Source organism: Lissotriton vulgaris, chromosome 10 (assembly GCF_964263255.1).
Source record: "Lissotriton vulgaris chromosome 10, aLisVul1.2, whole genome shotgun sequence".
In the NCBI taxonomy this organism is placed as follows: Eukaryota; Metazoa; Chordata; class Amphibia; order Caudata; family Salamandridae; genus Lissotriton; species Lissotriton vulgaris.
Genome location: NC_141698.1, coordinates 456,942,044 through 456,964,142, shown reverse-complemented (window position 1 = coordinate 456,964,142; position 22,099 = coordinate 456,942,044). Strand labels below are relative to the sequence as shown.

At 44.0% G+C, this 22,099-nt stretch overlaps 1 protein-coding gene across 1 annotated transcript in view; it reads left to right on the top strand.

Moving 5' to 3' along the window:
• The window catches only part of CFAP70 (cilia and flagella associated protein 70), a 1,103,282-nt gene that overhangs the window by 782,743 nt on the left and 298,440 nt on the right, over positions 1-22,099 (top strand). The window contains exon 19 of the mRNA XM_086941320.1: positions 1,107-1,222. Coding sequence (XP_086797446.1) covers positions 1,107-1,222 — 116 coding nt within the window. The remainder of the gene's footprint in view (positions 1-1,106; positions 1,223-22,099) is intronic.

Below are 22,099 nucleotides of genomic sequence, written 5' to 3'. Positions count from 1 at the left end.
ATTAACCTTAAATTGTAATGTGTTTGAGTGTGGATAAGTCATTATTTTGCATATTTTATCAGTGAGACTGAGACATCTGAATAACATGCTTGTTTTTTCCTGTCACCTTGTATTTATTACTGGTCACTCTCTTATGTCTTACTCAATGTATGTCTTGCCATTTTGGCACATGGTTCCCACCATTTATCTTGTATTTTTCCACCATATTCCTCCTACCCCATCTTTGTTGCTCACCTACTCCTTGATAACTCACCCTCCATATATTCCTGTGTTCCTGTCCATCTCTGTGGTGTATCCCATCCTACTTTCTCCTATACTTTTATCTCCTACTCCTTTTGTGCTTCTCACACCCTCCAAACCCCTACTTTCTTCTGTCTCCCTATTGGGTTCTCTACATTTCCCAACTGCATTACCTTTTCTATATATCCTACACATTTTCCTGTATTTCTTTCCACTTTCTCCTTTGGTCCAAACCCTCTTCTCCTCCTGTATTCTTTATTACTTCTTTCTGTGTTCTGCGATGTGTCCCTCTTTGACCACGTTCTCCTGTATTCATCACAATCTTTTCCTAATTTTGTTCTCTTTTTCTCTTCTATGCTAACTAATGGCTGAACTTTCTATACCTCCTTCTGTGTCCTCATCTTCTGCTTTGTTTGTGTTCACCCCTTCCTTCCTATACTCCTTGCCTCACTGGTCATCCTTATTACACCTCATAATCGCCTTCCAAATGTTTACCTCTGGATCTTTCTCCAATTTCCTTACTTCTAGACATCTGTTTATCTTCATATGTCCTCCCTCTTTCTCCTCTCTTTGTTCCTTCATCCCCTTCTGCATACTTACCTCCTTTGTCTCCTTTATTTTGTTAATTTCTATCACCACATACCCTTCTACCTCTTCCACCTGATTCCTTCTATTTCCATTATCTTTTTTCTGCGTTCCTGTGTCCTACACCTTCAAATTTCATGTGTTCTTGCCTATTCTTTTTCTTTCTGACATCTTTTTACTTTACCTCCTCGTGTTTCTTCTGCATTTATAAATTCTTCTGTCTCCTCGTGTTTCCCACCTCCTTCGCTTTGTCCTGAATTTATCCTCATTCCCCTCCATAGTATGCTGCTCTGCGGTATCGTGTCTATCCTGCAGGAGCACTATCCAGAAGCAGAGATCTTCTTGGAGAATGCCACCAGCGTTGATCCAACCAGCATTGTGGCGTGGACGCTCCTCGGTATGAAGTCACTTGTGGTCTTGCACGTCTTTTCTGTCTATTCTCCAGGTTGCTTTTCCAACTTGAGTGGTTTTCATTGCTCCAATAGAATCCCACAATCACTGAGCTTTCTACCTACCTCCTACGGAGGACATTCTGAATGTTAACTGAACCTCATGGGATCCATGTCGAATCCTCAGTGTACCATGTTGCAACAATGTAATGGTCTGTAAGCTACTCCCCACGTTCAAGTCAACCCCGCGTTATCTATATATATATATTATTTTTTTTTGGGCCGCTATAGTAGCATTGATTAAAAAAGTCCACTTTCGCTGTTTACTGGGCTTCCGTGAGGCTTCACGGAATAAAATGGTCGATCTTTTTTGCACACGCCAACACTGACGAAGTCATGAGGCGAAACGCGTCTGTTGGAGGGGTAGGGGGTCTGTAAATAAACACTTTGAAACCGGAGACCTGCATGCTTTCCTTTTTGACATCGTAATGGATGGAAACGTGTTTGGAATATATATATATATCTATATATATATATATATATATATATATATATATATATATATATATATATATATATATAATTTCCGCTCTAATCTCCCAAATACAAGAAGAAAATTCGGCATCTCACGAGAGACGTTGCAGTTTTGCAGAGGAACATGCAAGCAATAGGAATCTGTTAAGATTCTATGGCTTAGATCACGTTCCCGAAAGCATAAGAGGGGGGGACAGACTCCAAAAATTGAGGAGACTAGAGTCACGCTACATTGTGGATTGTCAGACAAATTACCCATAAGGTCTGAATAGTGGGGAGGAATTGGCGTCACACTTAGGAAATTGAAAGAACCCAAGATCTGGGTCAAGCCCAGGGCTTTGGGTTCTGGTGAGAAGCAATAATAAAAAAATCTCTATTTTGAAAAATCTTTATTAATTTTTCGAAGTTTCTTCAATCATAATATAGCAATTTTAAGAGATACAAAGTGAAAAATGGAAGATGTGGACGACATGAGCTCATTGTTTGACATGAACTTATTAATTAGGTTGTATACCACAATATCAAAAAGTAGATGATGATTAATGTAATTTTATCTGGTGCGCAGTTATAAATGTTAATTGAATATAAGTTTAGAGAGGGGACCAAAGCCGATCCACAGCAAGACGTTTGAAAGCGGTTCTAAAATGAATGCGGTTCATCTTGTAACTTTATTTACTGTAAGGCTTTGCCGTTGTTGGATACTGACACAGAAAAAGGACCATCAGCCGATACACAGTGTATAACGACCTGACAATGGTTTAAGCAGAAACGATATATGATGTGCATAATATCGCTACTATAATGAATGTTAGGTATTTATCTAGCGAGCAAACAATATGTTGAGAAAATGTATGTGAAATTATAGTATGCTTGAAAAAGTGTAATCAATGCACAATACGGTGAGAAAAATGCCACATTGTTATAATATGTTACAATACGGCTGAATGATTGGTCAACAGCGCAACAAAAGCTTGCAAGGCGCTGTAATTCTGTTTGGAACACTATGTTAAAATGGTGATGATTTTAGAACCGGCATATGAAATAACATGTATTGCAAATATATAAAATGGCGGCCTCCCGTTGCGTTTGTAAACACCGAGGAAGGCATCGCCGTCTGTTTGGATTGAAATAAACAACACTGCAACGTCTCTCGTGAGATGCCAGATTTTCTTCTTGTATTTGGGAGATTAGCGTGGAAATATTGTGGCAGGCACCACCACATCCGGGCACCCGTACACGAGTGACCTCGTATTTGGTGCAAAAAAGGAGCTGATGTATGTATATATATATATATATATATATATATATATATGCACAAACCTCCGTTCTCCTGCTACAATCACACTTGATATTGATCGCGCTGGAAACAGACACGGACCACAAATTGGATGCTGGTTGTTATCGTTTATTCAGCTGTCGCCATAACGTTTCGGCACAAAGCCTTGATCACATGAAAGCGTAACCATATTTTTCTAGCGTATTTAAAGTGCACAGTGCTTATTAGTGATTGGTTCATTTGAATTTGTCAACCTTTGGGTAAACACAATTGATGGACTCGCACATTACGGTACTACGATATTTACAGGTATTTACAATGAATGTACACAGTCATTTACATACTATCCACTTTCTCTTAATACCGGGATGAATCCCTAAATATTCATAAATAATTCTGGGTGAAATCCCCTTATGTGATCAACGAGTTTTTGCCACATTAATAAGATGTTAACTCATATTTACAGTCCTGGGATAAATCCCCGTGTTGGCCATCGTTACATTTTGTCAATTTGTCGACATTACTATGTACAAAATAATTTTAACATTTCATTTAATACTTCCTCTTTCCTTGCGTTATTTGTGTTGTTTCCCATACCCATATAAAGTGCTCCTGTGCAAAAAAAGTGTTTAAAAACAATGTGAAAAAGGGCTAAACATTTATACTTGATTCATCTTTAGTTAATTGCTATTAATTCTTTGTTATTGCTGTTTGTAGATCCAAACTTTTCTCCCTCTATTTGACATCCTACTACAATTCTACTTATTCTTTTCATTTCTACATTGATTTTCCCAATTACTTAACTCGTGGTGGTCATTTATTCAGGTTGCCCTCATCCGTACTAAGTATCCGTAATATGGCCCTTCTACTTTTAACTCATTTGTCACTTGTGATTCTTCACGTCAACGGATAGGATACATGCCTAACTAGTTCTGCATAAAATTAACTATTTACAGTCGATATTATATTCACATATGTACATTTATATATGTACAAGTATACATAGTTGTTATGAAGTATACATATATGTACAACACACTTTTCTTAAAAATTACGTTTCATCAACGATTCCTTCCCCTTATTTCATATATGTACATCCTATTTACATAGTTTATAGTATTGGCATTTTTCATCACATTTGGGCATTTTTACTATCCATAGTTCTTAGTTGTGCAGACATGTGTACAGATCCTCAGTCACATTCAGACCTATAGGCTGTTTGCTGTTAAGCTTGAGTATGTAGTTGGTTTCCATTTTACGCAATTTGTTTTCCCTGTTACCTCCCCTCCTACTTGCAGTTACAGCATCCACCACCCAATATTTTAGCTCCTTGTTGTTGCTTTGGTGTTGACTTTTAAAATGCCTCGCCACGGGATAGGTGTTCTCCTGCGTGGTTATCGCCCTTAAATGCTGCAATATTCTTTTGTGAACGGGGAGCTTCGTGCTTCCCACATATTGCAGTTTGCAGGGGCACTCAAGGACGTAAACGGCGTAATCCGTTTTACATGTCAGGACCTTTGTGATGCGATGCTCTTGGTCACTGAATCCGTCCTTGTACGTTTTCTTGTTCACACCATGAACACATGCTTTGCAGGTCTTACACCTGAAAAAGCCTTGATTATTCTGGTACCATGAGCTGCTGTCAATGATTTCTGGGCAGGTTACCACCAATCTTTGTCTCATGTTGGGTGCTTTGCTGAAGGTTATGGAGGCTTTCTTAGGGAGATCCTGACCTATTAAGGGATCACTGCTGACTATTGGCCAGTTTTTATTAATGATTTTTCGTACCTCTTGGTGTTGGTTACAGTATCCCACTATTATGCGGAATGGTTCTGCCTGTTTGTCACGGTCTGGGTTTGCTGCGAGTCCATTATCCGATGCCTCAGCCGAGGCATCTGTGATACCTAGTAAATCCTTGCGGTCCTTGACCATGGATTTTCTGACTGCCTGTTGTATAACCCCTTTGCTATACCCTCGCTCCATGAACCGCTTAGCACATTCGTCTTGCGCTTTTAGCAGTTCGTCAGGTTCACTACACAGCCTGCGAACCCTTAGCATCTCACCGTACGGAATACTCCGTATGAGATGGGCCGGGTGAGTGCTGCTGGCGTGTAGGATCGTGTTCCCTGCTGTTGTTTTGCGGAATAGTCTGCTTGCTAGCTTGTTTTCATGGGTATAAATTTCTATGTCCAAAAAGGGGATTTTTATCTGGCTCATTGTGTAGGTGAAATTAATGTTTAACTCATTCACATTCAAGTTTTCAATGAATTTTTCCGCATCCACTTGTGACCCTCTCCACACTACAAACAGATCGTCTATAAAACGATACCATGTTACAACGTTTTCTGTCATTTCCTTTTCATAGTTGGTTTTGAGGACCAGCTCCTCCCAAGCCCCCATGTGTAGACATGCTACGCTTGGTGAAAAACTGGCCCCCATTGCCACCCCCTGGCATTGACGGTATAGTAAGTTGTTGAATATGAAAACATTGTGTTCCAAGCAATAAGTCAACATAATTATCAACATTTCAGTGTGTTCCTTACATTCATCAGGTCTTCTAGATAGATAGTACTTTACCGCATTTATACAATCCAGATGTTTTATGCTTGTATATAAGGCACTTACGTCTAGTGCTAACAGCCAGTCTCCCGGTTGCCAGTCAATGTTGCACATTTTGCCAAGGAAATCACTCGAGTCCCGGATATATGATTCCAAGCTTTTCACAAAGGTTTGTAGAAACTGATCTATGTATACTGATGTACTCTCAAGCAACCCCCCATTGCATTGATGATGGGTCTCCCCGGGTTTTTTTTTCGGTCTTTGTGCACTTTTGGAATGAAATAAATGCATGGCATCACAGGATGGTCCACCTTTAAATACTGGTATTCTGCTTCAGATATAAGTTTCCTCCTTTTCCATTTTGTCAACCAGCCATGATATTCAATCTGCCATCCTTTGATTGTTGCCATGTTCACTCTCTCATAGTGGTCTCGATTGTTGAGTTGCGTAAGTGCTTCTTTTTCATACATTTCCTTTGTGAGCAGGACTACGTTGCCCCCCTTGTCACTGGGTCGAACTACTATATTTTTATCCTTGCTCAGTTTTGTTACCAAATTCTCATAGTCCTTGGTTTGTTCATTATTTTTGTAGCGCCCCTTGCTTATGCGCTTCTGCAATTCCTTCAGGTCATTGGTTACATTTTCATGAAAGATATCTATTCCGTCTCGAGGTAGTATGGGGCAAAATGTGGATGGAGGTTTCAGCTTTGTTAACCCCGTTTCCCCCTCTCTTTGCTTATTGCTTGTTCCACCAAATATATTTGGCATGGGCGGTTGTGCTTCTTCGCCCTCCTTATTCCATAATTCCTCCAACTCCTGTGTGAGGGTGCCTTGTTCCTCATCCTGGGCGCTTCCTCCTTCCGTTTTCTTTTGCTTATGGTATTTTTTAAGTTTCAGTTTTCTCACTGCTTTGTATACATCTGTTCGCGTTTTGGCATAATCGAGGTTTGATCTAGGGGCAAACGATAGTCCAAGCTGTAAGATTTTTTCCTCCTTTTGTGTTAATTCCATTTTGGTTAAATTGATTATTGTATTGTTTTGTGGGGTTACTGTTTCTTGTTCCATTTCCCCCGGCCTTTCCACACAGTTTGATTTGAATTTCCTCCGCTGCCTTGCCCTCCTCCTCTTCCTCGCGATGTAGTTCTTCCTCCTTCGTTGTAGTTTTTTCGCGTCCCAGGTCTTAGTGATTGCAGTCTGTTTTGGCATAAAAAAACAATTTCTTCACCAGGGGAAGGTCTTTTCCTTTGTGTTTCCCCGTTTGCCTCTCTTTGTTCTGACTCCGATCCGCTCCCACCCTCTGAGCTGAAATCTGACATTGTTGAGTCAGTTTGGTCTTTTCGTGTTTTTGCTTGAGGTGCCTTGGTTTGTTTGTTTGCCTGATTTTTACCTGATAACGCACTGCGTAAGGAGTCATATCGTTTCGAAAATGTGAAAATTTGTCCTAATTCGTAGTCCTTACGATCTCTTTGGAACTTGTAGGTTTTGCGGTCTATTATTTTCTCCTCCTCTTTTTTCAACCTGGTTTTCATTTCTTTTAGTAGTTTCTCCTTTTCATCTTCCGGACCCATTCCCTCCAATTCATCATAAATGCTGGATATCTCCTCTAATAGACGTGCTCTGTCGATATCAGCATACTTTATCAGGACTAGGACCTGCTGTCTCGATGCTTCAAGGTTTATTTCGGCCCACTCCTTCATTAGGTCCGGGTTCGGATTCTCGTAGCTGGGAGCTGTTAGTATGCGTAAACCACGCGGTATCCTTCTAACTTCAATGTATCTTTGTAGGGATTTTGACTCCCACCATTTGCTCTGTTCCTGGCGGGATTTCTTTTCTAGTATTTTTATTTTATCAATGAGGGATACGTTTTTGGAGCTACTGGCAGCTTCTTCTTGTGTTCCGGTAGTCGATGTTGCAGATTGACTATCCGAGAACATTGTGCTCGCCCTTGCTTCCCGCTCTCTTACGCTGTCGGCAGACATTCTATTATGCTGATAGTAATCTATGCGGGCGTCACGTTACACTGTGGGTGTTTGGATTTCAACCACAGGTAACCCCGCGCATCCGTTCCTTCCTCCCGCCAGTACCTTGATTGTTCTGTCGCGTAGTCCTCTGTCCTTACTCCTGGACTCGTGCACTTTCTCCCTGTGCCGCTTTCCGGGGGACTGGACTTACGTCTCCACTCTCCGTACTCTGGGGGGGTCCGACGCTGATCTCCCTTTTCGGAAGCCGCAAACAAAGTCCGAGGAAAACCACAGACCAGATACCACTTCGCGTCGACCTATCGGCTTTTCCCTCTCAAGCCGACTTTCGGAAGGGGTCCGTGTTGAGCCGTGTGATATCGTAACGGCTGTACATATGCACAAACCTCCGTTCTCCTGCTACAATCACACTTGATATTGATCGCGCTGGAAACAGACACGGACCACAAATTGGATGCTGGTTGTTATCGTTTATTCAGCTGTCGCCATAACGTTTCGGCACAAAGCCTTGATCACATGACAGCGTAACCATATTTTTCTAGCGTATTTAAAGTGCACAGTGCTTATTAGTGATTGGTTCATTTGAATTTGTCAACCTTTGGGTAAACACAATTGATGGACTCGCACATTAAAGTACTACGATATTTACAGGTATTTACAATGAATGTACACAGTCATTTACATATTATCCACTTTCTCTTAATACCGGGATGAATCCCTAAATATTCATAAATAATTCTGTTATATTATGTTACAATACGGCTGAATGATTGGTCAACAGCGCAACAAAAGCTTGCAAGGCGCTGTAATTCTGTTTGGAACACTATGTTAAAATGGTGATGATTTTAGAACCGGCATATGAAATAACATGTATTGCAAATATATAAAATGGCGGCCTCCCGTTGCGTTTGTAAACACAGAGGAAGGCATCGCCGTCTGTTTGGATTGAAATAAACAACACTGTAACGTCTCTCGTGAGATGCCAGATTTTCTTCTTGTATTTGGGAGATTAGCGTGGAAATATTGTGCCAGGCACCACCACATCCGGGCACCCGTACACGAGTGACCTCGTATTTGGTGCAAAAAAGGAGCTGATGTATGTGTATGTATATATATATATATATATATATATATATATATATATATATATATATATATATATATATATTCACTGAAAAAACCATAGGTTTCACACCAGTTATAGTTAGCTGGAAATTTTACTGATATAAAACCATTGAAATTCCCACGTTATAGTTAGATGGACTCACTATAACTTGCGCGTGCAATGCACTGCTGATGACATCACATATTACATCACTCATGACATGGTCAGTGACATCACTCATGACATCACTGATGACACCATCCAGTGAATGTGTGTCTTTCTGAAAAATAAATATATTTTATATATGTATATGTAAAAGTTGATGGAAGAATAAATGTTTAAATAAGTGTCTAAATGGATGGTTTTTAAAAATTGATTGGTTAACTGGCTTATTAAGACATCATCAGCAGTGCATTGCACGCGCAAGTTATAGTGAGTCCATCTAACTATAACGTGGGAATTTCAATGGTTTTATATCAGTAAAATTTCCAGCTAACTATAACTGGTGTGAAACCTATGGTTTTTTCAGTGAATTTAATAGGTTTTTTAAATGCTAATTCCTAACTATAACTGGTGTGAAACCTATGTTTTTTTCAGTGAATTTCATAGGTTTTTTAAATGCTAATTCCTTTGTATATCGAGTTTCTAACCTTTTTTTTTTTTACAATTTGCTGTTTTTTTTAAAGTATTCATTTTTTTTTATATAATTTTTTTCTTTTGCGCTCTGGGTGCGCGCTCCGGGAAGCTTTCAGCTAAGCTCTCCGGTAAGCTTTTCCGTGAGCTCATCTGAAAGCGCACCCAGAGCGCAACTGTCGTTCGTGAAAAAAAATATGAATGAAAAGTTAATAATAATGCAAAACATTTCGTACCATACAAATAAAATTAGTTTTTTTTAATAAGGAAAATGATTATGCATTTCTGTAAAAGTTTGATGACGTCACTTTGGCGCGCAACGTAAGTGCCCTCGGAAGCGCCTACGTTCGCGGCGCATAAACGCACGCAAAAGCGCCTACGATCGCGCCACGTTTGCGCCCCGGAAGCGCCTACGATCGCGCTGCGTAAACGCACCGGAAGTGCTCCGGAGCGCGCAGCGTAAACGCGTCGGGTCATGTGACCCTAAAATAACACTTTTCATTGGTTGCTAACAGTTTTTTTTTACAATGAATGAAATCCCCACCCATTTCCTTCACTTCTTCTTTCACTTTTGTGACTGAAAGACCTGCCTTTTTGCTCTTGCATATTTCTTGGATAATCATGGCTGCCAGACCATCCAGCAGTGAAGATGACTCCAATGATTTCATTGATGAAGAGCCTCCTCAGCCGAAGGTCAAAGAGCATTTCATCTGGAAATTTTTTAAGTTTCCAGCAGACCAGAAAAAGGTGAATGCACCAAAAGTAGAGTGCAGGATCTGCAAACAGGTCCTGTCACGGGGTAACCCCCCAAAAAAGTACTCTTTTGGCAACTTCACCATGATTCGCCATGTGGAGAGGAGGCACCCCCAGAATTTTGCCCGGGAAAGTGTCAGGGCTCTGGCACAAGAGGTTCCCAGAGATGGGGCCTCTACATCAACAGGAGGAGCAACTTCTTCTGGGAGAGAGCAATCGCAGGAGCAGGTGGCAAACATACAACCTGCATTTAACCATGGGGTCGTCAAATGCAGATACTGCAATCAACTCCTCACCTATGGGGAGCAAAGTGTCCTGCTCATGGTTCGAGCATTGGAGAACCATCGCTGCCCTTCCCACCCCTAATTTTTTTCTTTTCTTTTTGCTCCTGTTGAGCAGTTTCCATGCCCTGTTTTTGTTCCTGTTCAGTTAAAAGAAGAAAACCAAAAGTTCTTTTCAGAACTACCTCCAATTCTCATCAAAGAGCTATATTCTTAAAAAAATGAAGAGTAAGTGAAATATAGTGCATTGATAATTGAAAGGAGAATGAGTAAGAAAGAACAGAAAGGTATGAGAGGTGAAAGGAAGTGAAGTAGGAGGAATGAAAGAAGGTGAGTGTTAGAAAAGAAAGTTATGACACAGTGAATAAACTGGAGGCCTCATTTCTGAAAAGTGACGCATCGCTACGTGAAAACAGCGATGCGTCACTTTTCTGGACGCACTCCTTATGACATTCCAGATATGTCATATTTAATATATGACTAATCAATTCGCAAGGAGTTACAGATATGTCAGTATTTCTGACGTATCTGTAAACACAAAAGTAACGCATTGCTGGAGTGCGTCACAAAAGTGACGCAACTCCAGTAATGTGTCCTTTCACATGGAAAAAGCACCATGTGAAAGGTTTGCTGTGAAGCAGGCGCAAGATTTTGGCGCAACAGCATCCTAAAAGTGACGCACTGCGTCATTATTACCAAGCTTTTTGCAGGGGAACACCCCCTCTGCATGCATTATACCTGACACTATTTTTAAAAAGTGACGCATCTAGGTACATGGGTCACTTTTTAAAACTCTGCGCCACATTATATCTGCATCAGGTATAATGTATGCAGAGGGGGCATTCCCCCGCAAAAAGCTTGGTAATAACGACGTACTGAAATCTATGAGATTTCTCTGCGTCACTTTTAGGATGCTGTTGCGTCAAAATCTTGCGCCTGCCTCGCGTCACTTTCATGTTTACAGATATGTGAGAAATACTGACGTATCTGTAACTCCTTGCAACATGATTCGTCATACATTAAATATGACACATCTGGAATGTCATAAGGAGTGCGCACAGAAAAGTGACGCATCACACCAGCAGTGTAATAAAATGTGCCTCGTTGCACTATATTTAAAGGACGCAACAGCATCCTAAAAGTGACGCAGTGAAATCTCAAACATTTCACTGCGTCGCTATTACAAAGCTTTTTGCGGGGGAACACCCCCTCTGCATGCATTATACCTCACGCAGATATAATGTGGCGCTTGATTTTAAAAAGTGACCCATCTACCTAGATACGTCACTTTTTAAATATAACGCAACGAGGCACATTTTTTTACACCACTGGTGCGATGCGTCACTTTTCTGTGCGCACTCCTTATGACATTCCAAGTAACGCATTGCTGGAGTGCGTCACAAAAGTGACGCAACTCCAGTAATGTGTCCTTTCACATGGAAAAAGCACCATGTGAAAGGTCTTGCGTCAGTCTAACACCTGCTGTAAAGCAGGCGCAAGATTTTGACGCAACAGCATCCTAAAAGTGACGCAGTGAAATCTCAAAGATTTCACTGCGTCGCTATTACAAAGCTTTTTGCGGGAGAACACCCCCTCTGCATGCATTATACCTGACGCTATTTTTAAAAAGTGACGCATCTAGGTACATGGGTCACTTTTTAAAACTCTGCGCCACATTATATCTGCGTCAGGTATAATGTATGCAGAGGGGGCATTCCCCCGCAAAAAGCTTGGTAATAACGACGTACTGAAATCTATAAGATTTCTCTGCGTCACTTTTAGGATGCTGTTGCGTCAAAATCTTGCACCTGCCTCGCATCACTTTTATGTTTACAGATATGTCAGAAATACTGATGTATCTGTAACTCCTTGCAACATGATTCGTCATACATTAAATATGACACATCTGGAATGTCATAAGGAGTGCGCACAGAAAAGTGACGCATCACAACAGCAGTGTAAAAAAATGTGCCTCGTTGCACTATATTTAAAAAGTGACGCATCTAGATAGATGCGTCACTTTTTAAATATTGCATAACAATGCGCATTTTTTTACACCGCTGGTGCGTCACAAAAATTGACGCACAGGAGGCGCAAAACTAGCAGCGCAAGGCCTTCATAAATATGGTCCTGGATTTTCCCCGTGCTTCGCCGGTGCGCGTACCATGCGCTTCCCCCGCGCAAAACGGAAAAAAAAAAAAAATGTAATGCCCCGCAGGACCCTATTTTAGCCCCTACATCAAACCTAGGGGGTCAGAGGGGGTCTACTCTTCCCCCTTATGGTCATTTGCCCCTTTTTTTTTCAAACCCCTTGTGTCTCGATTTTACCGAGACACTAGATGGCGGCCGCTCCAGACTGTTTAGAATGTTTACAGACACCCAAGAGCCAATCAGCTTTCTGCGCGCAAGTCGCGTGTCGCGCCAGGAGCGCACTCCGGTGCGCGCACCGGAGAGCGCCTATAGATATATATATTTTTTTGAACCTAAATTACTCAAAATCCACTGCAGCACACATCTTGAGACATAGCAAAGGCACATCGGGCTACCAGTCCCTTCAATTTTGCCAAGTTTGGTGGAAATCCATTCAGCCGTTCGGGCTAAAAGTAAAATCGACCGCCCTATGGAAATTTACATGGGGAAAACGCGTTTTGGGACCCCCCTTTTATCTCGGCCCCCGCTTGATGTATCCCCCCCAAACTTTCAAGGAAGGACCGGAGCTTGACGAGGCCATTTTCAGGAAATTTTCAGGCAGATTCGTCAACCGGTGCCAAAGTTATTCCAAATAGAATTTTGAGATTTAACATTGAAAAAAATCCTAACTATAACTACCTACTGGCGACCGCCAGTAGGTTATATATATATATATATATATATATATATATATATATATATATATATATATATATATATATATATATATATATATATATATATATATATATATATAGATAGATAGATAGATAGATAGATATTACCTACTGGCGGTCGCCAGTAGGTAGTTATAGTTAGGACCTTGTTTCTATTCAAAAAGCGTTCTTTTGAAAATATATTTGGCGCCGTTTGACGAATCTTTGCACAATTTTCAAAACTAATGGATCGCCCACGTCCGCTCCTGTCTTGAAAGTTGCGGGGTGATTCATCAAGCGGGAGCCGAGAAAAAAGGCGGGTCTCAAAACGCATTTTCCGCATCTTAATTTCCGTAAGAACTTTAGACACGGCTACTGCCCGAACTGCTGAACGGAAGGACACTAAATATGGCAAAAAGGAAGCTCTTGGTTCAAAAAGCGACCTTTTTTTTTATTGATGTAAATCCGTTCAGTAGTTTCTGAGAAATTCAAAAAGTAAAAATGTATATATCTGAGCACCAAGGAGGATTCCGGAACCCGCACGAGCTTGATTCTGATTGGCTACCAACACTCCAAACCAGGAAGTATTGGCAGCCATCTTGTGACTCGGTAAACAAGTCAAAAGTAAAAGGGCTCTTAAACAGGATGTTGGGTTCCGGGCCGGACTTCCCCTAACGATGCTGGGTAGGGCAGCATTGTACAAAATGATGTCCCTGCCCCGTTTCTTGTATATCCTGGAGAATACACCGTACCCGGTGGCACCAGGCTACTTCAGGAAAGTGTCAGCGTTGGTGGCGAATCTTCTATGGGATAACCGACCGGCCCGCATCGCACAGGCTATATTACAAAGAGGGTGGTACGACGGGGGGATTGCGCTGCCAGACCTGAAGTTTTATTACTGGGCGGCACAGCTGAAAACCATCAATCAATGGATCCATGCCCCCAAAAATGACCCAGCATTCAGAGCAGACAGGACACAGCTGGGTGCAAATACCCTGCTAGCCCCACTGTATGACCAACGGGTAACACGCAAGTTGACGGGAACCACAAAACTCACAGCTGAGATATGGCACAAGGCACTGTCGACACTAGGTTGGAAAGGGAGAATAACTAAAATTACTCCCCTGTGGGACTCCCGAGAGCTGGGGAACTTACGGAATAGCAAGGGTTTCTCTCAATGGGATGAGATTGGGCTGTCCACAGTGGGAGACTTATGGGAAAGAGGCACAGTGGTTCCATTTGCACAGCTGAGAGAACAATATGAGCTAGGAGCACGAGAAGAGTTCCGATATACGCAGATTCGACATGCACTGCTTAAAGCCACCCCCATGCCCCCCCCCCCCTCCCCGAGACGGAAGTACCAGAGGCCTCCCCGCTTGTAGACCGCCTCCTTACGGACTTCATGTTGGAGCGAGCCACCTCGCTCACATACCGTAAGTTAATAAATAATTTGCCAGATCCCATGACCAAACTTAAGGAAAAATGGGAGGGTGACGTAGCAGCTATGGACGAGGCCGAATGGAATGAAGCAGTGGCCTCGCCCAAGGAAGTGGGCATCTCAGCTAAGTTCCGGCTCATACAGCTCAAAATTTTACATAGAGTGTACTATACTAGAATGACACTACACCTCATACACCGCGCCCAACACCCATTCTGCCTTCGAGGGTGTGGGGAGGAAGGGACGTTCTTTCACACGATATGGGATTGCCCACGCATTCAAGACTACTGGAGACCTGTGCTGCGCACAGTATCACAGACTATGGGGACATCTCTGGTCCCTGAACCACGCCTACTCAATGTGTGGGAACCTAACGATTTGACTAGGCACGGCCAGCAATGGGTTACATTGGGCATGATAATAGCTAAAAGAGACATAGCGCAAAAGTGGGGGGCAACAGAAGTGCCGACGAGAACACAATGGTGTGAGAATATGGACAGGGTAATGGTCACGGAAAGGGAAGTGTATGCTAGCAGGGCCTGCCCGAGAAAATGGAATAGGATTTGGACCCCGTGGAACACATACAGAGGAGACATCTGTGACCCCTTACCGGAAGATGATCCAATATCGTCAGACGAAGAGGGGGAGAATGATTAAAGTTCCCAGGAAGGAGGCGAGTGTAGGTGGGGGTGGGGGCTAAGAGAGACCATGGGGGAAGGGAGGGTTGGAAATGAAGGAACAAACGGAGCACCCACACCGTTGTAAATCCCATGTGTACTTAACATCAGGTTTAAACAATATATATGACCCTACAGACTTAAATGCAGATACATGTGTCAGAAACTTACAGAGGCATAACGTATGTGGACTCACTCCAGCAAGTGATGACCTACCTGTGATTTCTTTGTTGATCTTTTACGTTGTCTATTGTTAAAAAAACAAAAAAATAAACCTACTTAATTTAACACATTGATGGTGTAAGATGTGTCTGTACTGAACTGCGGATTAATCAAACCACGGATATAACACCAAAATGTACGGACTTCTTACATAATTGCTCACCTCCGCACTGAGATAGCGGCCGGCCCGTTGGGTTGTAGGCCAATGGCTGTGTAAAATGGCAAAGAGCAATAAAGGTTTTGGGAAAAAAAAAAAAGTAAAAGGGATAATAAAGATAGAAACACAAGAGGCAGGGTAGAAATACCCTGGACCCTAGGCCTGCTCAGAGGGTCCTACAAGGATCCCCAGGCACAATTTTTTTTTTTTTAAATGGCCGAATTCGCTCTGGATACGTGAACCTAGCCGAAAAACAACAAAAAAACGGAGCGCGGTTTCCTGCGCTTTGTTTTCTATAAACCCCGGGTGGGCCAGGTCCCGGGGGGCAATGCCTAATTAATTATCAGGGGCCCCCGCAGCACCGAGTACCTCCACCTCCCTGGGGCTTAGTTAATTGTATGCGGGGGGCACATGCCCCCTCCCCGCAGCCCCAGAAAGCGCCACCTCCCCGGCGCTTGAACAACCTGGGGACCGCCACTGGGGCGGTATTATAATTGCGACGAGAAGGCCTTGCAGGCCCCCCCAATCCCCAGGGACCACCACCTCCCATAGCCACCATCCTGGAGCCATAGATGGCCCTTGGGACCACCACCCCCCAAGGCCGGCTCCTGCAATGTCCTGAGGTGCCTACCCCTGGGACATTGCCATTTGCAATGACAGGGCGGGATGGGGTCCCTGGGGCCAAAATCGGCCTCCAGAGAGGGGCCGCACGATCCCCTTCCCGTTTGTTTTTTTTAATGGGTCAGGCTCTGGGGATGGGGTCCCCTCCCTGTATCACTCTGCAAACGCGCTTACTGGAAGCGTTCTTAGTTGGGGGATTTAGTTTTGAATCCCGAGGGTCCCTAGGGGCCAACTAGCCCACCAGGTACCTCCAGTAAGCTCCACACAGTGGGATTGCTGAGAGGTGGTCTGAAGCCACGCCCCTTTTTACACCACTCTGCAAACGCACCTCTTGGTGCTAAATATGTTACATTTTGCTAAATGTGGGTGTTAAATTGGCACTAATGGTGTACAAACCACTATTGCTTTCTTCTGTGCTTCTCTTTCCTCCTGCATTTCTGTTGCCTTTTTCTGCACATTTCTTTCTTTTTCTTAACTTCTCTTGCCTCTTTCTGCACATCTCTTCTACTTTCTGCACCTCTCTTGCCTCTTTCTGCACCTCTGCTGCCTCTTTCTGCACCTCACTTGATTCGTTCAGTACCCCTCTTGCTTTTTTCTACACTCTTCTTCCCTCTTCCTGCATCTCTCTTGGCTCTTTCTGCATCCCTCTTACCTCTTTCTGCACCTCTTTTGCCTCTTCTGCACCCCTGTCCCTTCTTTCTGTACTTCTTTTGTTTCTTTCTGTACCACTCTTGCTTCTATCTGCACCCCTTTGCCTCTTTCTCCACCCCTCTTCCCCCTTTCTGCATGTCTGTTGCTTCTTGCTGCACTTCTGTTGCTTCTTTGTGTACCTGTTCCTTCTTTCTGTACTTCTTTTGTTTATTTCTGTACCTCTCTTGCTTTTTTCTGCTTCCCTCCCGCTTCTTTCTCCACCCCTCCTCCCCCATTCTGCATCTCTGTTGCTTCTTTCTGCACTTCTCTTGCCTCTTTCTGCACCCCTCATGCCTCATTCTGTACCCCTTATAGCTCTTACTGCACCCCTCTTCTCTCTTTCTGCGCTCTTGCCTTATTCTGCTACTCTGTTCCTTCTGTCTTTACTTCTTTTGTTTCTTTCTGCACCTGTCATGCTTCTTTCTGCTCCCCACTTGCCTCTTTCTCCATCCCTCTTCCCCCTCTTCCCCCTTTCTTCATCTCTATTGCTTCTTTCTACACCTTTCCTGACTGTTTCTGCACCTCTTGCCTCTTTCTGTACCTCTGTTGCTTCTTTCTGCACTTTTCTTCCTTCTACACCCCTCCTGCCTCTTTCTGTACCTCTCTTGCCTCTTTGTGCACCTCTACCTTTTTCTGCACCCCTCTTGCCTCTTTTTGTACCTTTTTTGGTTCTTCCTGCACTGCTCTTGCTTCTTTCCTCTCTCCAATTGCTTCTTTCTGCACCTCTCTTGCCTCTTTGGCACCTCTGTTGCTTCTTTCTGCACTTCACTTGTTTCTTTCTGCACCTCCCTTGCCCCTTTCTGTACCTCTGTTGCTTCTTTCTGCACTTCTCTTGCTCTTTCTGCACCCTTTGCTCCTCTTTCACCACCGCTGTTGCTTCTTTGTGCACCCCTCCTGCCTCTTTCTGTATCTGTCTTGCCTCCTTGTGCACCTTTCCTACCTTTTTCTGCACCTCTCTTGCTTCTTCTTGCACCTCTGTTGGTCCTTTCTGCACTGCTCTTGCCTCTTTCTGTACCCCACTTGCCTCTTTCTGCACTTCTCTAGCTTCTTTCTGTACCCCTCCTGCCTCTTTCTGTACCTCTCTTGCTTCTTTGTGCGCCTCTCGTTCCTCTTTCTTTACCCTTCTGGTCTTTTTTGCACCTCTGTGGTTCTTTCTGCACTGCTCTTGCTTCTTTCTGCAATTCACTTGCTTCTTTCTGTACCTCTCTTGCCTCTTACTGCACCTCTGATGCTTCTTTCTGCACTTCTCTTGCCTCTTTCTGCACCTCTGACTTAGAGGTTGTTTTAATCCCCCTGCCCTATTATGTACTAGGGCTTACAGGGGAGGGCATACTAATCACAGTGGTACCCCTACCCACAGTGTACCCTAGTATATGTAGGTGCTCACTATATACTAAGTGTCTTTCAGCATAGCACTGGCTCCGGGCTTGGTAATCAGAGTCAGTTACCACCAGTACCAGTCAGCAAAAAGTTGGGGGCACAGGATGACTTTGCAACAAGGCCTCTTTCGGCAGCTCTGTTGCTTCTTTCTGCATATCTCTTGCCTCTTTCTGCACTTTTTTTTGTCTTTCTGGACTTATGTTGCCTCTTTCTGCATTTCTCTTGCTTCTGTGTGCGCCTTTCTTCCTCTTTCTGCACATGTCCTACCTCTGTAGGCATAGTTAGAAATTAGCATTTTAAAAACCTTAGAAATTCACTGGAAAAAAACTAAAGTTTCAGGGACGGCATAGATAGAAATTAGCATTTAGAAAACCTTTGAAATTTACTGAAAAAACCATAGGTTTTAGGGACGTTATAGTTAGAAATTAGCATTTAAAAAACCTTCGAAATTCACTGAAAAACCCACCGTTTTCAGGGACGTTATAGTTGCCCCAGTATTGGAACTTTCATAGATTCCCATGCTTTGTATCATTCCCCGTCGTCGGAATGGGAGCCTCGGTAGTATCACAACCATAGAAACAAAAGAGAAAAATAGGCCTAGGCCTCATCTCATTTTGTATCCTATCACCCTCTTTGTGTAAAAGAGACCAAACTTTTGTCAGGACCAATCAGAGCAGCCTCACCCCATAGAACCTTCCTGAGAGAGCTCAGAGCCTCAGATTTTTCTACCGCACGTTGTGCTAGGGAGTATGCACTGAGCTCTGCTCAGTTTTCTCATTCTTACTAGTTATTTCTTCAACTTTTCTACTACAATAAAGACACGTCTGACAAGGAGCAGAAGGCCTTATTCAGGTCCTGTGCGTCTTGTGGGAAAAAGCGATTTTTTGTAGAAGATAAGCATGAAAGCTGTATCTATTGCTTATACCAGGACCACAAGGCCACTGACTGCAAGATTTGTAGAACCTTCTCTACAAAAACACTTCGGGACAGAGAGGGCCGGCTATTGACCTGGCCTCAGAAAATGAAGACTCGGAAGGAGGTGCTCTCATCAGATGAAGAGGATTTAACATCTCTGGCTTCCTCTCACAGATCCAAGAAGAGGGGTAGGTCTCCTCCTTCTTCTTCTTCAGCCGAGCCCCCTATCAAGGCCCCTCATAAGATCTCTGACAGGTCTGAGAGGGCTAGTCCCATTAAATCTCCTTACGGAAGTGAAAAAGAGAGGCAGGGACAGGCTGCTGGATTGGTTACAGCCACTAAGGACAAAAAGGAGGTTTCTATCACTTCTCCACCGTCCAAAAAGGAAAAGACTGGTGAAAAATACTCTACAGTCAATCCAGGGACCGTGCCTGAGAGAAAACAGCGTCCGTCGACGACAAAAACATCAGGTACGTCGACGACGATTGCTTCTATGAAAATCTCTGCTGTTTCCTTGGCTCCGTCGACGGGATCGTCATCGGTGGCGGTTTCGACGTCGACGACTTTGTTGTCGTTTAAGGTACCAGGTTCGTCGACGATGACTTCTTCCTCGTCGACGATGATGATGATCTCCAGGAAGGTGCTGTCGACGGCCTCGTCGTCGACGAAGACTACGTCGACGACGCCGACACTGATGACGACGAGTTCGTCGACGAAACCGTCGACGCTAATACCGTCGACGACGTCCAGGACTCCGTCGACGAGGTCCACTGTGCCGTCGACGATTCCATCGACGATACCGTCGACGACTGCCGCACCGTCGACGACGGCTCCGTCGACGAGGTTGTCGATGGGTCAAAAACTGCAATTTCCTATACAAAAGCTGAAAATTACACCTGAAATGACGTCTCCAAGACGGGTTTCGTCGCTTCCACCGACAATGCTTCTGGATGACGAGGAGGATGAGGAGGAGGATGATGGAGGCCATTATGGGGATGCCTACAGTCCCTCAGATTTACATGTGAAATTGCAAGAGACTGACACGGAGGAATATTATGAGCATGCATATGATCAACAGGTGCATCACTATGTTCCTCAGAAGCGACGTCCACCAGGTTTAGGACAGGACATGTTGGCACTGCCGGCCTCTCTAGTCTCTGATCTACAGATGATGCTGCAGGACTATAGAACCAGGTTTCCTTCGGAACCTTTAATGCAGCCTGCACAACCTCCACCTCGGGTGTTGCCGCAAGCGCAACCAGTTGTCGTACTGCCTCCTTCGCAAGTGGTATCTCTCACGCCACCAGTGATCATACCAACGGTCCTTTCCCGGACATCGGATCCCGAGCCCGCCAATACCGTTCAGCAGGATACCTCTTCTGATGATGAAGTACAGGTGGATCCATTGACTGATCCATTGCAGGACCCAGACTTGGATCCCAGTGACAGTGGACTACAAGATCCAGAGGCCACTGGTCGAGATACTTCTGTTTCCCCTCCAGTCGATATAGGAGGATTCCATAACCTCATGGAGAGAGCGTCAAAGAGGTTTGGACTACCAATTACAAGGGAACAGCCTGAATGTTTCCTGTATGACTTCAAAGAACAATACATAAAATCAGTCAAATCCATTCCCATAATTGAGCATGTGTGGGATGAAGGGATAAAAATCATGCAAAATCCAGCCATCGTTATCCCGGTTCTTCCCAGGCTGGAACATAAATATAAGGCTCCGGAGTGCAGCCCAGCTTGTCTTCTTGGTCAGCCGAAGCCTGATTTGGTGATCTCACAGGCCGCTCAAAGCAAATCCAAAAACCCATCAACGCCTTTGACTACGCCTCCGGACAAGGACGGTAGGCGCCTGGATAACGTGGGAAAGAGGTTTTCTTCCATGGCCAGCTTACTTGTTCGAGCAGCACATGCTCTCGCCATTCTAGGCAGACATGATCGCCAGATGTGGTGTGACATGGAGCCATTTGTGGAACAACTGCCAGACTCCGCGAGGGAAGAGGCCAGGAGAGTCCTTATGGAGGGAGAAAAATCTTCCTCCGAAGCAATCGACTGTGCTATGGATATAGCTTCCACGGCTTTTCGTTCCTTAGCAGGGTCAGCAGTGCTACGTTGTCAGGGCTGGCTGAGAGCCACCTGGTTTCGTCAGGAGGTCCAAAATAAAATCCTGGACCTCCCATTTGATGGGGAGATGCTTTTTGGTAAGCATGTTGATGATGCCCTGCAAAGTATAAAGAAGGATACGGACACGGCGAAGTCATTGGGATCATTGAACTATCGTAAGGTCCCATTTAGAGGTGCACGAGGCAGAGGTTTCTCTTCTTATAGAGGCAACACCCAGCAGAGATATTCCTCACAGTCTTCGCAGTCTTATAAGACTCAATATTCGAATCAACGGCAGGGGCAATCAGCGTCTTTCTCTCGCCATCCTCAGCGAGGGCGTCAGAACCGCCAGGGACGCGACAATGCCAAGAGGCAATAGCGGCCTCCTGGCTCTACCTACTGTTCCTTCCCTCCCAGTAACATCAGTGGGGGACAGGATATCCTTTTGTCTGAACACCTGGAAGTGTATAACATCGGACCAGTGGGCCCTGAATATTGTTCAGAGTGGCCATACGTTGGAATTCCAAGATCTTCCTCCAACAAGAGCTCTGGGTGCCAACCGCACAAAACATCTGGGACTGCTCCACCTCGAAGCCCACCAATTGTTCATCAAGGGGACAATAGAACCGGTACCTCTCTCTCAGATATATATATATAATTTCCGCTCTAATCTCCCAAATACAAGAAGAAAATTCGGCAACTCACGAG